At 48.4% G+C, this 14,534-nt stretch overlaps 1 protein-coding gene across 1 annotated transcript; it reads left to right on the forward strand.

Annotated features, from left to right (window-relative positions):
- The first annotated feature begins 495 nt into the window (after window positions 1-495).
- Window positions 496-7,457, forward strand: LOC4348919 (homeobox-leucine zipper protein HOX9-like). The gene is made up of 19 exons (NM_001404032.1): window positions 496-785; window positions 1,282-1,589; window positions 1,800-1,959; window positions 2,065-2,147; window positions 2,258-2,348; window positions 2,440-2,535; window positions 3,030-3,143; window positions 3,247-3,330; window positions 3,418-3,573; window positions 3,669-3,743; window positions 4,243-4,349; window positions 4,433-4,613; window positions 4,757-4,945; window positions 5,322-5,402; window positions 5,546-5,680; window positions 5,932-6,254; window positions 6,428-6,533; window positions 6,659-6,808; window positions 6,959-7,457. The coding sequence occupies exons 2-19, from the start codon at window positions 1,345-1,347 to the stop codon at window positions 7,103-7,105; spliced, it is 2,523 nt and encodes an 840-aa protein (NP_001390961.1). The 5' UTR covers window positions 496-785; window positions 1,282-1,344; the 3' UTR covers window positions 7,106-7,457.
- Window positions 7,458-14,534: the final 7,077 nt, after the last annotated feature.

The following is a 14,534-nucleotide window of genomic DNA, read 5'->3' on the forward strand; positions in this document are numbered from 1 at the left end:
ATATATAAATGTGGGCAATGCTAGAAAATCTTATAACCTGAAACAGTGGTAGTATATTAGTATAAGTAGTAGTTTTTATTTATTTTAAGATGGTAATCCATCCGTACTACGATATAAGAAATTTTACTTAGATGGAATTATGATGCTACGAATATCCTTAGTATTAGAATGTGTCCAATTAAACCAAAACTTCTTATATCTTGTGGAACGGAAGGAGCACTAGATTAATTGTTTTAAATTGTTTATTAATTTTATTTCTTAAAAAATCAAGTGATTTTTATAGTTATTGAGATAATCTGCGATGATAATAATCTTATCAAACGTTAGGCAGCGCTCGCTAGCTTTCGCCAACTCCTCCTCCTCATCACGTCGCTACACAGGCTAGTGTAGCTCGCAGCGTGTACGAGCTGAGCTGAGCTAGCCCCCTGCCACTCTCTCTCTCTCGCTGACGCTCCCTGGCCTTTAAAGCTGTCGCCTTTTGCCTCCCCCTGCTACTGCTGCTCCTCCTCCTCCTCCTCTCTCTCTCTCTCTCTCTCTCCCGTGCTGTGATTGCTGCCTCGGGGTGGGCGGTGCGAGCTACATACAGCACACCGGCGGCGGCGGCGGCGGCGGCGAGGCTCCGGGAGAGGTCCAGCTAGGCGTGGTGGGTGGTGGTTTCTTGATTTCTTGTGTTTGGGCTGTGTCGGCGGCGGGTGATGGCGGCGGCGGCTCCGTGCGCCGGAGCGCGGGGCGGCTAGGGGCGGCTGTTTCTCTGAGGCGTCTCTCCCCCGGCGGCGGCGGTGGAGGTATGTTGTGAGCTTCTCTTCTGCTGCTGTTCGTCGCTTTTGGGGTTTTCCGGGGATGGTTCTCCGCTGTTCATATCCTCCTTGCCATTACGGTTTTTCTAACAATTTTTTTTCATGATTTTTTGAGCCTTTGGTTCATCCAAAGCTTCAAACCCCGATTCTTGGTAGATTATTAATTTTACTCGATTTAAAAACCGTGCTCTTCGCCTCCAATTTCGCGACTCCCGCGGCGGCGGCGTCTCATCGCCGGCATTTCGCGTGCTTTGCTCTGCAGAATCGGCGCGTCCTTTGCGTGCTTTTCCACGCCTTGTTGTTCAAGGGAGAGGAGAGGAGAGGAAGAGGCAAGCTTGCGCAATCGCACAACCGCCTGTCGATTTCTCTCTTTCTTTTCTCTCTTTCTTTCTCTTTCTTTTTTTCATTTCCCCCTTTCACATGTCAGGTTATTTTTTTTTCTCCTCGTCTCCTGACGATTTCGCTTTTGCTCGAAATCTCCCAGGTTTGTTGTTGTTGTGTTGAAGGCGGAGAAGAGGGGAGGCTTTGGTGGTGGTGGAGGAGGAGGATGGCGGCGGCGGTGGCGATGCGGAGCGGCAGCGGCAGCGACGGCGGCGGCGGCGGGTACGACAAGGCCGGGATGGACTCCGGCAAGTACGTGCGGTACACGCCGGAGCAGGTGGAGGCGCTGGAGAGGGTGTACGCCGAGTGCCCCAAGCCCAGCTCCTCCCGCCGCCAGCAGCTGCTCCGCGACTGTCCCATCCTCGCCAACATCGAGCCCAAGCAGATCAAGGTCTGGTTCCAGAACAGAAGGTGAGCCTAATCATGCACACATATACTATCATACTAGTTTGCCCTTTTTTTTTGTGTGTCTGGATGTGAAATGTTATGATCTTATGGATAAATTGGTTGAGAATGGAGCAATAGCAATGGTAGTGTTCAATTGTTTGCCTTTGTTGGTATTGTGAGGATACAGGAAGAAAGTTACTTGTTGTGGGGTTCTTGAATGTGTTTGCTTTGCAGGTGCCGAGATAAGCAGCGGAAGGAGGCATCAAGGCTTCAGGCCGTGAACCGAAAATTGACGGCGATGAATAAGCTTCTCATGGAGGAGAATGAGCGTCTTCAGAAGCAGGTCTCCCAGCTGGTCCATGAGAACGCGTACATGAAGCAGCAACTTCAGAATGTATGTCTTCGTGTTGTTGAGCTCACATCGTGCTTCGGGTGGTAAAGGCGCTGCCCTTTCTTTGTTTTCTCGCCTGCTCATATCATCTCTGTTCATTGTTTGCAGCCGTCATTGGGCAATGATACAAGCTGTGAATCAAATGTGACCACTCCTCAGAACCCTCTGAGAGATGCAAGTAACCCGTCTGGGTTAGTGAAATTTCCTTTGAATGTTTTGGTTTTGGGCAATTGGAAGCGGCTGCCCTCTAGGGATTGGTTTGCCATTTTCTTGATAAACTAGTTATATGATTTTTGTCCAGACTCCTTACAATTGCGGAGGAGACCCTGACAGAGTTCCTCTCCAAGGCTACAGGGACTGCTGTTGATTGGGTGCCAATGCCTGGGATGAAGGTTGATTGCCAACTTCTCAGATTCACTCTGCCTGCATCAAATGACGTGTGCATTCGAATGTTCTAATTTGTGTTCCCTTTTCTTTGATAAGCCTGGTCCGGATTCGTTTGGTATTGTGGCCGTTTCACATGGTTGCCGTGGTGTTGCTGCCCGTGCCTGTGGTTTGGTGAATCTAGAACCAACAAAGGTAATAGCATTCATCAGTACTTCATTTATTTATTTATTTTTAATTCTTAATTCTACAACAATGCCTGCTGTTTGCTTCCAAGAAAAAGAATTCCTAAACCAGCTTCATCTGCAAGTAACTATGCTGTTTTCATGCTGACATACTTTCGATCAAAGAAAAGTCCTTTAAAGTACCCGTCACAAGCACAACTAGCTGTGCTGTGCATACATGAACTCTTTTTTACTTGAGGGGCAGACTCCTTTACTAGAATGAAGAGTTGCCAAGTTTTCGGTCTCACGCCATCCACAAAAAGAGAAGTTCTCGCTCTCTCTGGCTTAACAGCTAAGGTGTTCCACATCCAAAGATTCATTGCAAAATCTTCTCTTCATGCATTTTGTTCCATGTTGGACATAATTCTTCATACGTATTTGGTTGATGTGAATATTTTCTAGAAAGCTGAAAGACTTTATTGTTTTCAGAAAATTGTTGGGAGATTCTTATAGTGTGCTATGCAGATCGTGGAGATCTTAAAAGACCGCCCATCTTGGTTCCGTGATTGTCGAAGTCTTGAAGTCTTCACAATGTTTCCAGCTGGAAATGGTGGCACGATCGAACTTGTTTACATGCAGGTGAGCGTTACATCCTAACTTTTTTCTTGAATTAAGTATCCCATCATTAATTTTTGCCACATGCATTCCCTTTTTATTTATCATTCTTGGCTTTTTCGCTCAGATGTATGCTCCTACTACTTTGGTTCCTGCACGAGATTTTTGGACACTTAGATACACAACTACAATGGAGGATGGCAGCCTTGTGGTGCGTTGAGCTTGAGCATCTTCATTTTATTTTAGTTTGCCTACATTGTAAATTAGCACAGGTGTCCTAAGTCCATGTATCTTGCAGGTCTGTGAGAGATCATTGAGTGGTTCTGGAGGTGGTCCAAGTACAGCCTCCGCACAGCAATTTGTAAGAGCTGAGATGCTTCCTAGCGGCTATCTAGTGCGCCCATGCGAGGGTGGTGGCTCCATCGTGCATATTGTGGACCATCTGGATCTTGAGGTGTGATCTTCAAGTTCTGCATTCTTTCTAGTTAGATGTGCTCTGCATTTGAGTCATTATTTCTTTTATTAATTTACTTAGATTCTATTTTACAGGCTTGGAGTGTTCCAGAAGTGCTTCGGCCACTCTACGAGTCATCTAGGGTAGTTGCTCAGAAAATGACTACTGCAGTAAGTTCCTATAACATTTCCTGATCTGCTTTTATCTTGACAATTCAATGATATTCTCTCTTGTTACATACATATATATGAAGAAATGCCCACTGTTTCCTTATGATTGGTCATTTCCTCAAGACCTACAATTGCATGGTGCAATCCCAATGTTAAGTACCCACTGTTTGTAGTTAGATTAGACGGTTCATACATTGTTCAGTCCCCATAGTAAGTATTACAACGCCTACACCTGAGAAGTGTTGACATATCACTAAATTCTTTGTTTCCTGAAAGTCTAATAGTTTTGGAGAGTTAAGGTTGGGGTAGTGCTTGAGCCTGTAATGTCAATTTCATCATTTTTTTTTCTAGAGGCTACTTAGCCTTATTCAAATAAGTATACTGAAGTGCTTTAAGTTTTCTTTCATATATATTCTAATCATAGCCCATCTTTGCATCTTTGGACTACTGAAATGATATTAATTTTCTTCGTCATATAATGATTACTCTTACTATAAAGGCACTACGGCACATCAGACAAATTGCTCAAGAGACAAGCGGGGAGGTTGTATACGCTTTGGGGAGGCAACCTGCTGTTTTGCGGACATTTAGTCAGAGGTTGAGTAGGTATGTCCAGGATATAAACTTCTTTCGCTTCTACTGTTTATATTGGATGTTTTTTATTCTAACACATTACTATGCCCATTTAGAGGCTTCAATGATGCTATAAGTGGTTTCAATGATGATGGTTGGTCTGTCATGGGTGGGGATGGCATTGAAGATGTGATCATTGCTTGCAATGCAAAGAAGGTTAGGAATACTAGCACTTCGGCCAATGCTTTTGTAACTCCAGGAGGTGTTATATGTGCTAAGGCATCCATGCTACTGCAGGTGAGTGTTAAATATAAATTTGTTTCTATCGATGCAGGCTGCTTAGTTTTCAGTGCCTAAGATGTGAATTCACTTACGTTTTGTTTTTTATTCTTAACTGTAACATTTCAAGAGCTTACTTTTTTTTTTAATTTGCATCCTAGAGTGTCCCACCTGCAGTTTTGGTTCGATTTTTGAGGGAACATCGTTCTGAATGGGCGGATTATAACTTCGATGCATATTCAGCTTCATCTCTGAAGACAAGCTCATGTTCACTTCCTGGGTTGCGGCCTATGAGATTTTCTGGGAGCCAGATCATTATGCCACTTGCTCACACGGTGGAGAATGAGGAGGTATGCTGACAGATCTTTAACATTTCATAACTTGCTAGGTGCTGTTCCGTGACTATTTTCATTATTAGGTTTTTTTTATTTATATATAGTATCTTTGAATATGTTCTTATTTATCTAGTTTATTGTCATTTTTCCAATTGATGATAGAGGATTTCTATGTAGCCTTCCATTGTTATTATTATGTCCCTTTAGTAGTTGGTCTTTGTGCTACTTTCCTTGTCTAGTAGTGTGGGGGATCCATTTGTCTGTTGTTCACAAAGTGAGCTTTATAAAAGTCTATATCATTTGGACAAAAACAACTGACAATTTGCATTTATACAAGATAAGATTTATCACTTTTCATGCTACTTTGTTGATGAGTTTTATCAACATACAGATTTTAGAAGTTGTCCGTCTTGAAGGACAAGCACTTACACATGATGATGGTCTTATGTCTAGAGATATTCACCTGCTTCAGGTAATAATTCTCTTCTTTCGGCGCTATCTGGTTTTCAAAAGAGCACTATTACCAATCGCAGTAAAAAAGAGCAAATTATTCTAATAATTAAGTCCCGTTGCAAGGAATTCCTAATGTACCTCCCATCTTGCCTGATCTTTCAGCTTTGCACTGGAATAGATGAGAAATCAATGGGATCCTGCTTCCAGCTTGTCTCTGCACCAATCGATGAGCTTTTCCCTGATGATGCTCCGTTAATATCTTCAGGCTTTCGTGTTATACCGCTGGACATGAAAACAGTGAGTTTTTCTCATGTTAGCCTTTCTTTTTAAGTGCATTAGTTCTGTGTTGTATGGATAATTCTTGAAATTTTTCTGTTCTTTTTAACTCCCATGTAGTGCATACCATTTTTGGTAGCTTATGGGTTAAAAGCCTTCTAACTTCTGTAGGATGGAGATCCATTAGACCTGAACATCTTGTTTCTACCTTGTTACTTCTATCTGGTTTGATTTTCAGCAGCTAGGATTTTAACCATCAATGTCTTCCACAGGATGGTACACCTGCTGGTAGAACATTAGATTTGGCATCTAGCCTTGAAGTTGGTTCAACTGCACAGCCCACAGGGGATGCATCTATGGATGACTGTAATCTACGATCAGTGCTGACAATTGCCTTTCAGTTCCCTTATGAAATGCATCTCCAAGACAGCGTTGCAACTATGGCCCGGCAATATGTCCGCAGTATTGTTTCCTCTGTTCAGAGAGTATCAATGGCTATTTCTCCTTCTCGGTCTGGCTTGAATGCTGGGCAGAAGATAATTTCAGGCTTCCCTGAAGCCCCAACGCTAGCTCGTTGGATTTGCCAAAGCTACCAGTAAGTACATGTTTATTTCCTATATATCTTATGAATGCCTTTTGGTATTAATAGATAGGAGCTGCATTATTGCTCTATACGGCTATACCACTACCTGTCCAAAATTAAAAATATAGGACTATTACCAAATATTAACTTGTATTCAAGCTGATAAGGATTTGTGGTGTTTGCAGGTTCCATTTGGGGGTGGAGTTACTTAGGCAGGCAGATGATGCTGGGGAAGCACTATTGAAAATGCTATGGGATTACGAAGACGCTATTTTGTGCTGTTCTTTCAAGGTACTATAATTTTTCCCTTGTTCTTTTCATAATTTCCAACTTGTACATTTTATGTCGTTACATTTAAGTGAGAATAAGCTTTGCCTTTGTATGGCTCATATATTTGGCACTATATATTCTTTCAGGAAAAGCCTGTGTTTACTTTTGCCAACGAGATGGGACTAAACATGCTAGAAACATCTCTCGTCGCTCTCCAAGATCTCTCACTGGACAAGATATTTGATGAAGCCGGTAGGAAGGCCCTATACAACGAGATCCCGAAATTGATGGAACAGGTAGAGAGCCACTTGCAAAATCCCCATTTTCTTTTCCCCATGTAATAACAGCAATGTCCTAACCGCTAAACACAAACCAAGTAGAGATGCAAGAACTCACCGTAGCCACAGAGTAATCTTTCGATTTCGATTCAATCTGTTCTTGTTCAGGGTTACGTGTACCTGCCTGGTGGAGTGTGCTTGTCCGGGATGGGGCGCCATGTTTCTTTCGAGCAAGCTGTAGCATGGAAGGTGCTCGGAGAAGACAACAATGTGCACTGCCTCGCCTTCTGCTTCGTCAACTGGTCCTTCGTGTGACCCAAAATCCAATCCACCATGCTCGCAGTCATCGTCGTTGTCGTCAGATCTCCATTTTTTGCAATCTCTGTAGAAGAGAGGACACCAAACCAACCACAAACCTGTCAGCTGTTAGCTAATGATTCTACTAGCTTTTCTAGATCTTTGAAGGCAAAATGCTGCCGGTGCCTGTAAAGAGTGTGTGCGTGCGTGTGTAAATTTGGGCGCGTTTTGCACTAATTTGATCTGGGGTAAGGAGGCGCTGGCTGCTGCTGTGCTGTAGTTTGGTAAAAGTTGAGTACACTAACCTTGGATGGTCTCGAACTGTATGATGAAATTCCTAGCAGTAAAATTTCAACTTGGATCCGTGAAGATGAGCATGTTTCTTCTCCCGATGGCTCTCGTATCTCGTTGCCGCAATGGGGGAGGTGATGTTTGGGTTGGATGTTTCGTCGCGGGGAAGGATTGGATCACCGGCGAGTCGCCGTCGGCGGCCGGTGGTGGTGGTGGTAGACTGGTTGCCCTGCCCTAGGCGAGAGCGGCTCGGATCCGCCTCTCGCAGCGGCGGAGGCGGGCGCCGGTCCGCGGCTCTGTGGCTGAGCAGAGCAGCGCCGTGGCGGCGCGGCCAGCTTTTGGCGGCGGCGGCGGCGGCGCAACCGCCGCCATGGATGGTGTGGGGTGGAGAGAGAGGCAGCGAAGGCCCACACGCTTTTCGGCCCACGGATCGGTAGCCGTGGGCCCGCAACCGATGTGCTCAGCCCAAGTAGCTGCTAGGAGTAACAAAACCTTTCAAGCACAGGAATCCATCTCCCAACAACAATTTCATGAGGCCAGGAAAAGACGCCTTAGCAGGATTTACAAATTACAATTTGAGATAATCCAAGAAATACCATTGACAAGTACTCAATTCAAAGAAATGTCATCGACGAGTATGAGTTCCATGAAATACCATCGTACAAGCGACATTGTCCTAAAAATATAATCGCCGTTAGGGTTCTTGAAAACAGGTTGGTTTTTGAAAAAAAATAGAAGTGGCTATACAACATTAGATAGTTCTTTTATAGAAAACTTTCAAATATAATTGCATTGTTCTTCTTGTTCTTTATACTAGTAACCCGCCTACCCAGTTAAACCTAATCCATCTACCTAGCCAGACCCTAATTTGGAGGGTGATCACGAACGCATTTCGTGAAATTCAAATCTAAAGCAGTAAATTCGATTGAAAGTCGATCGAAACTGGTCCAAAATTCCCCAGTTTTCGACATCTCGCTGAACCCGGAGCCTCAGGCTACGTCTACGAGAAACGTGTTCGTAGAGACCCTTTACAACATTTAATTTCCTGTTGACTGTTAATCTTAAAGCTCCTTCAAACCTGAGAATTTTCTCTAGCTAAGATCCTGTTTAGATTTCAACTTTTTTCTTCAAACTTTTAACTTTTTTGTCACATCGAACTTACCTACACACAAACTTTCAAATTTTCCATCACATAGTTTCAATTTCTTCAAACTTCTAATTTTGACGTGGAACTAAACACAATCTAAATTCCAAAGAATCCCTATGTTACAAAAGAAAGTTTGTGATGCACATACATGCCTATCTCCTCCTCGGATCAGGCATCTCTACCTTCAAACTACGTGTGCCTTTGTCACTGAAATATGGGACCAATAAACCATGGTCGCACATGTCAGTGATAAAGGTACGATGTTTTGAAGGCAGAGGATCTCAATCCCACTGTCGGTGATATGGGCCCGGGGGTATCAGGTTTAGAGGGAGGAGGCTGCCCCCCGATGCCACGTGGCCCTCCCCCGAGGGGAGTCAGGCCCGAGGTGGGGTGGCGGCAACTCCTTCCCTAAAGAATAGTCAGAAGAGGTTGCCCCCAATGCCACGTGGCCCTCCCCTGAGGGGAGTCAGGCCCGAGGTAGGGCGGAGGCCACTCCTTCCCAAAGACTGGATGGAGGAGGCTGCCCTCCAATGCCACGTGGCCCTCCTCCGAGGGGGGTCGGGCCCGAGGTAGGGCGGCGGCCACTCCCTGGCCGAGACTAGAGGGAGAAGGCCGCCCCAGGCGCCACGTGGCTCCCCCTGAGGGGGGATCGGGCCCGAGGTCGTGCGGCGGCCGCCCCCTCCCGTGACTAGGGGTCGGGCTCCCCCGACCCCTTCTCTAGGTCACCACGTACGGTGGGTTAGGTATCCGCCTCCAGGTGCCCACCTACCCGCACTTATGGCGTCCCGAGCGGTCGCGCCACGCCGCATTTAATGCGGTGTGCAGTGCACTCAACCGGTCTATGACCAGTCGAATGACTGATGGGACCCAAGATGTCAGGCGCACCATCGCGTGTGTCACGCGACGTGCAGCCCGACATATCCCATCAAATAATGATGATGAAAGGTTCTCATCCTCTTATCCCAGCCGGAGTCGGTCCTCCCGCTCTGGTCAAAGTAAGGCTCCCGTTTCCCGGTGTAATAGGAGCCCAGAAGTCTTCACCCATTAAATGGTGACTGACAGGGGCACCCCCCGTGTCAGGCGGCAAGATTTGATAGGCCCCATCATCAAGACGACGTGTGCTTGGCTTCCCAAGTCAAGAGACAAGACATGCATTTAATGCAAAGATTATAATACTTCTCCACCGGAGCTAGGTTAGGTTGTTGGGCCCATGTGGTAACCCCTTGAGGTATAAAAGGAGATTCAGGCCTAGTGGTGGAGGGGGGGGGGACTTCCGAGCAAACTGGCGCTTGGGTCTCGCAACCCCAAGCACTGGTGTTCTACATTCAATCAATCATGCACAGGAGTAGGGTATTACGCTTCATCGCGGCCTGAACCTGTATAAATCTCTTTTGTCTCATCGTCTTGGAGGGGCCTAACACCCTCAAGATCACACAGCTCCGCTCATCAAGCCATCGAATCTCACCCGCTGCCCCCGGCCGAACTCACAAAGGGGGGCCTCACGGTTCCCTGGTGGAGGAGTTCATTCTCCGACATCTGACGCGCCAGGTAGGGGGCGCGTTCGTGATCTTTGAGGTTCTTTCGAGCGCCGGCGTAGTGAGTGTCGCGCCGCCGCTACGGGGGAAAGCGTAGCATCCTCAGGAGTGTTGCGCCACCCCAGGCAGGGGGCAAGGCCCCTCACATCCCCACCAGGTAAGCTTGGCTACCAGGTCTTTGTGGCGAGTCTTCGGAATGTCCGAGGGCCCCCAAAGCTCTAGCCCTACCTCACCGAGAAGTACGACGATGGCGCCGACCCCTCCGAGTCCCTCCAGATCTGCATGGCGATCATAGAGGCGGCGGGGGGTGGCGACCGGGTCATGGTGAACGTCTTCCCCATGGCCCTCAGGGGCCAAGCGTGGGGTTGGCCCATGAACCTGCTGCCGCCTCGGTTCACTCCTGGGAGTACTCTTGCAGTTTTGAGCTCCGGGTGCCGTTGAAGCCCGGGACCCCCTATTCTGGCTTTTCCGTAGCGGCTAGCTTTGGTCCCGCCGGCTGGCTACGGTGCCCGGCCCGGCTCAACTAATCGTCCTCTCATGTTTTCAGTATTTTCAAATTTTCAACTCATCAACCTAGTACAGCTTGAAATCTTATATTTATTTCCCCCCATTCTATTCTCATGGCCCTACGACGCCCGCGTGTTGCGCATTTGTTTGCTCCCTCGGTGGTAAGAGCCCAACCCCTCTCCCATCTACATGAACGATTCTTCGCTAAGTGTGGGGGGCTAAGTTTTCTAGCCTTATCCTAGCCTTAAGTTGAGCCCCGGGTGCCGTCGACGCCCGGGACCCCCTGTACTGGCTTTTCCATAGCGGCTGGCTTTGGTCCCGCTGGCTGGCTACGGTACCCGGCCTGGCTCAACTGTGGACGGGGATTGCTGGCTCTAGAGTTTTCAGCTCTCACACTCATGCGAAAGTAATCGTCCATGTAGAAGGAAAAGAGATTGGAAGGAGGCCATCGAAAGGAAAGAGCAAACATAATGTGTAGCGTGGGGACACAAGCTCGTGGGAACCTGACCTCGTTTGCTAAGTGGTCACAGGCTTCCCAAGATGGTTCGGAACCCATGGTGGGGGGCCCTCTGCAAGCAAGGTTTGTGTTTGCTTCATTCATACAAACAATTCTTTGCTATAAGTGTGGGGGCTACGATTCCTAGCTCTGTCCTAGCCCTGCGTCGAGCTCTGGGTACCGTCGACGCCCGGGGCCCCCTGTGCTAGCTCTTCCGTAGCGGCTGGCTTTGGCCCCGTCGGCTGGTTACGACGCTCAGCTTCGCTTGATCGCAGGCGAAGATTGTTGGCTATAGAAAGTTCAGTCCTCACACTCGCGCGAAGATAATCGTTTGCATAGAATTATTATTGCTTATATTTATCTCTCGCCTATCTCTTCCTCGCGGTCCTGCGGTACCTATGTGTCGCGCGCCGGCTTGTCTCCCTTGGTAACAAAAAGTTTGTATTCGCTTCATCCATTCAAACGATTCTTTGCTTAAAGTGCGGGAGCTACGATTCCTAGCTCATTCCTAGCCCTGTGTCGAGCTCTGGGTACCGTCGACGCCCGGGGCCCCCTGTGCTAGCTCTTCCGTAGCGGCTGGCTTTGGCCCCGCCGGCTGGCTACGGCGCCCAGCTTAGCTTGATTGCGGGTGAAGATTGCTGGCTATGGAAAGTTCAGTCCTCACACTCGCGAAAATAATCGTTTGAATAGATGAAGTAGAACATGAACAGAGGTTAACAAATGGCAGGGGCAAGCGAGGTACGCGGCGTAAGGTCACGGGCCCGAGAGAATCTAACAACGTTTGCTGAATATATATAGAAAATAAGTTCACAGCCTAAGGTACGGGTTAGCGAGTCGCCCTCAGGCTGGGGCGAAAAAGGCGCATGGGTCCTAGTGCCAGCAAAGAAAGAATAAGAGATCGGGCCCACATGTCATTTGACTAACAGAGTGGCGTTAACCCTGACCACCTAGGAAAAGTTTTGGTCAGGGCTAACGCCGGGGGCTACTGTCGGTGATATGGGTCCGGGGGTATCAGGTTTAGAGGGAGGAGGCTGCCCCCCGATGCCACGTGGCCCTCCCCCGAGGGGAGTCAGGCCCGAGGTGGGGTGGCGGCTACTCCTTCCCCAAAGACTAGTCGGAGGAGGCTGCCCCCCAATGCCACGTGGCCCTCCCCCGAGGGGAGTCAGGCCCGAGGTAAGGCGGCGGCCACTCCTTCCCAGAGACTGGATGGAGGAGGCTGCCCTCCAATGCCACGTGGCCATCCCCCGAGAGAGGTCGGGCCCGAGGTAGGGCGGCGGCCACACCCTGGCCGAGACTAGAGGGAGAAGGCCGCCCCAGGTGTCACGTGGCTCCCCCCGAGGGGGGATCGGGCCCGAGGTCGTGCGGCGGCCGCCCCCTCCCGTGACTACGGGTCGGGCTCCCCCGACCCCTTCTCTAGGTCACCACGTACGGTGGGTTAGGTATCCGCCTCCAGGGCCCACCTACCCGCATTTATGGCGTCCCGAGCGGTCGCGCCACGCCGCATTTAATGCAGTGTGCAGTGCACTCAACCGGTCTGTGACCAGTTGAATGACTGATGGGACCCAAGATATCAGGCACACCATCGCGTGTGTCAGGAGACGTGCAGCCCGACATATCCCATCAAATATTGATGGTGAGAGGTTCTCATCCTCTTATCCCAGCCGGAGTCGGTCCTCCCGCTCTGGTCAAAGCAAGGCTCCCGTTTCCCGGTGTAATAGGAGCCCAGAAGTCTTCACCCATTAAATGGTGACTGACAGGGGCACCCCCCGTGTCAGGTGGCAAGATTTGACAGGCCCCATCATCAAGACGACGTGTGCTTGGCTTCCCAAGTCAAGAGACAAGACATGCATTTAATGTAAAGATTATAATACTTCTCCACCGGAGCTAGGTTAGGTTGTTGGGCCCATGTGGTAACCCCGGGAGGTATAAAAGGAGGTCTAGGCCTAGTGGTGGAGGGGGGGACTTCCGAGCAAACTGGCGCTTGGGTCTCGCAACCCCAAGCACTGGTGTTCTACATTCAATCAATCATGCACAGGAGTAGGGTATTACACTTCATAGCGGCCTGAACCTGTATAAATCTCTTTTGTCTCATCATCTTGGAGGGGCCTAACCCCTTAAGATCACACAGCTCCGCTCACCAAGCCCTCGAATCTCACCCGCTGCCCCCGGCCGAACTCACAAAGGGGGGCCTCACGGTTCCCTGGTGGAGGAGTTCATTCTCCGACACCCACCTCCTCTCGCAGGATCTCGAGCCGCTGCAGCCTGCACTGCATTGCCTCTGGCTCATCAGCTTAGCTCCAACGGATCAACGCAGCGACATGATATTGCAGTCGTAGAGCTCAGCCTAGCACAGATAGCAGCAGCAGCACACTGTATGAGCACTATGCGTGTGCAGAGAGAGAGAGAGAGACATATGGCCGCAAGTCGCAATAAATTGTGGTTTTGAAGGAGGAGGGTGGGAGCCAGCAGCAGCAGCAGCAGCTAGCAGCCATTAAATTGGGCGCCCTCCGGTTAGCTGGCCGTCCATGCTGCCGCATCAATTCTCCTCCATCGCATTGCACATCGCATTGCATGCACTCGCTAGTGTAGTAGTAGTAGCTGCTATAGCTTCACCCCAATTATTAGCTCCGGTTGGCACGGCACAGCGAGCTGGAAAACGATGTCTCCTCTCCTCCTCCTCCATGGCGAATTCATTGCTGGTTAAATGGAGCAATGGCCATTGGCCACCTCTACATATAGTAGCACCAGGACTAGTCTGTTAGCATGTTACTCCAATGTTACCATCTCTGTTAGCACCCAAGGCTGAACACATACTATGAACCTGAATGAAAAGGTCCGTCCATATTCGTAGCACCAAGGCTGCGTTCGGCAAAAGGAGTTGGAAACCCACTCCCCACCTTTTCCACACGTACGCTTTTCAAAACAGTTAAACGGTGCATTTTTTTAAAAAAAATTCTATACGAAAGTTGCTTAAAAAAATAATATTGATATATTTTTTAAAAAATAACTAATACTTAATTAATCACGTGCTAATGAACCGCTCCGTTTTCGGTGCGGGAAAGATTAGTTTCCATCCCTTGCTACCGAACACAGCCTAATATATGTCTCATCTGAATGTTGCTATATTTTAAAACAGAGGTAGCAGACGTGTTCAAAGTTATACTGCTGCTGCTCCTGCCAATCTCGTTGCAAAACCCTAACCGAGGTAGCGACCAATCGAGGCACTTTAATAGAAAAAAGTTAATGCGTGCATAGAGGGGGAGGAAGGGGGTGGAGTGATTGACATGTAGGGCATCCAGCCATGTTAAAATCATTTATTTACGGAAAAAATATGAATTACCCTCCTAAACTATCGTGGTCGGCCGAATTACCCTCTAAACCCGAAAACCAGACATCGTTTACCCTGAACTTTCAACACCGGATAAATTATCCCCCTCGACCCAATCCAGAGCAGTTTTGTTCTACATGGCG

This window comes from Oryza sativa, chromosome 10 (genome assembly GCF_034140825.1).
Source record: "Oryza sativa Japonica Group chromosome 10, ASM3414082v1".
NCBI classification, from domain to species: domain Eukaryota; kingdom Viridiplantae; phylum Streptophyta; class Magnoliopsida; order Poales; family Poaceae; genus Oryza; species Oryza sativa.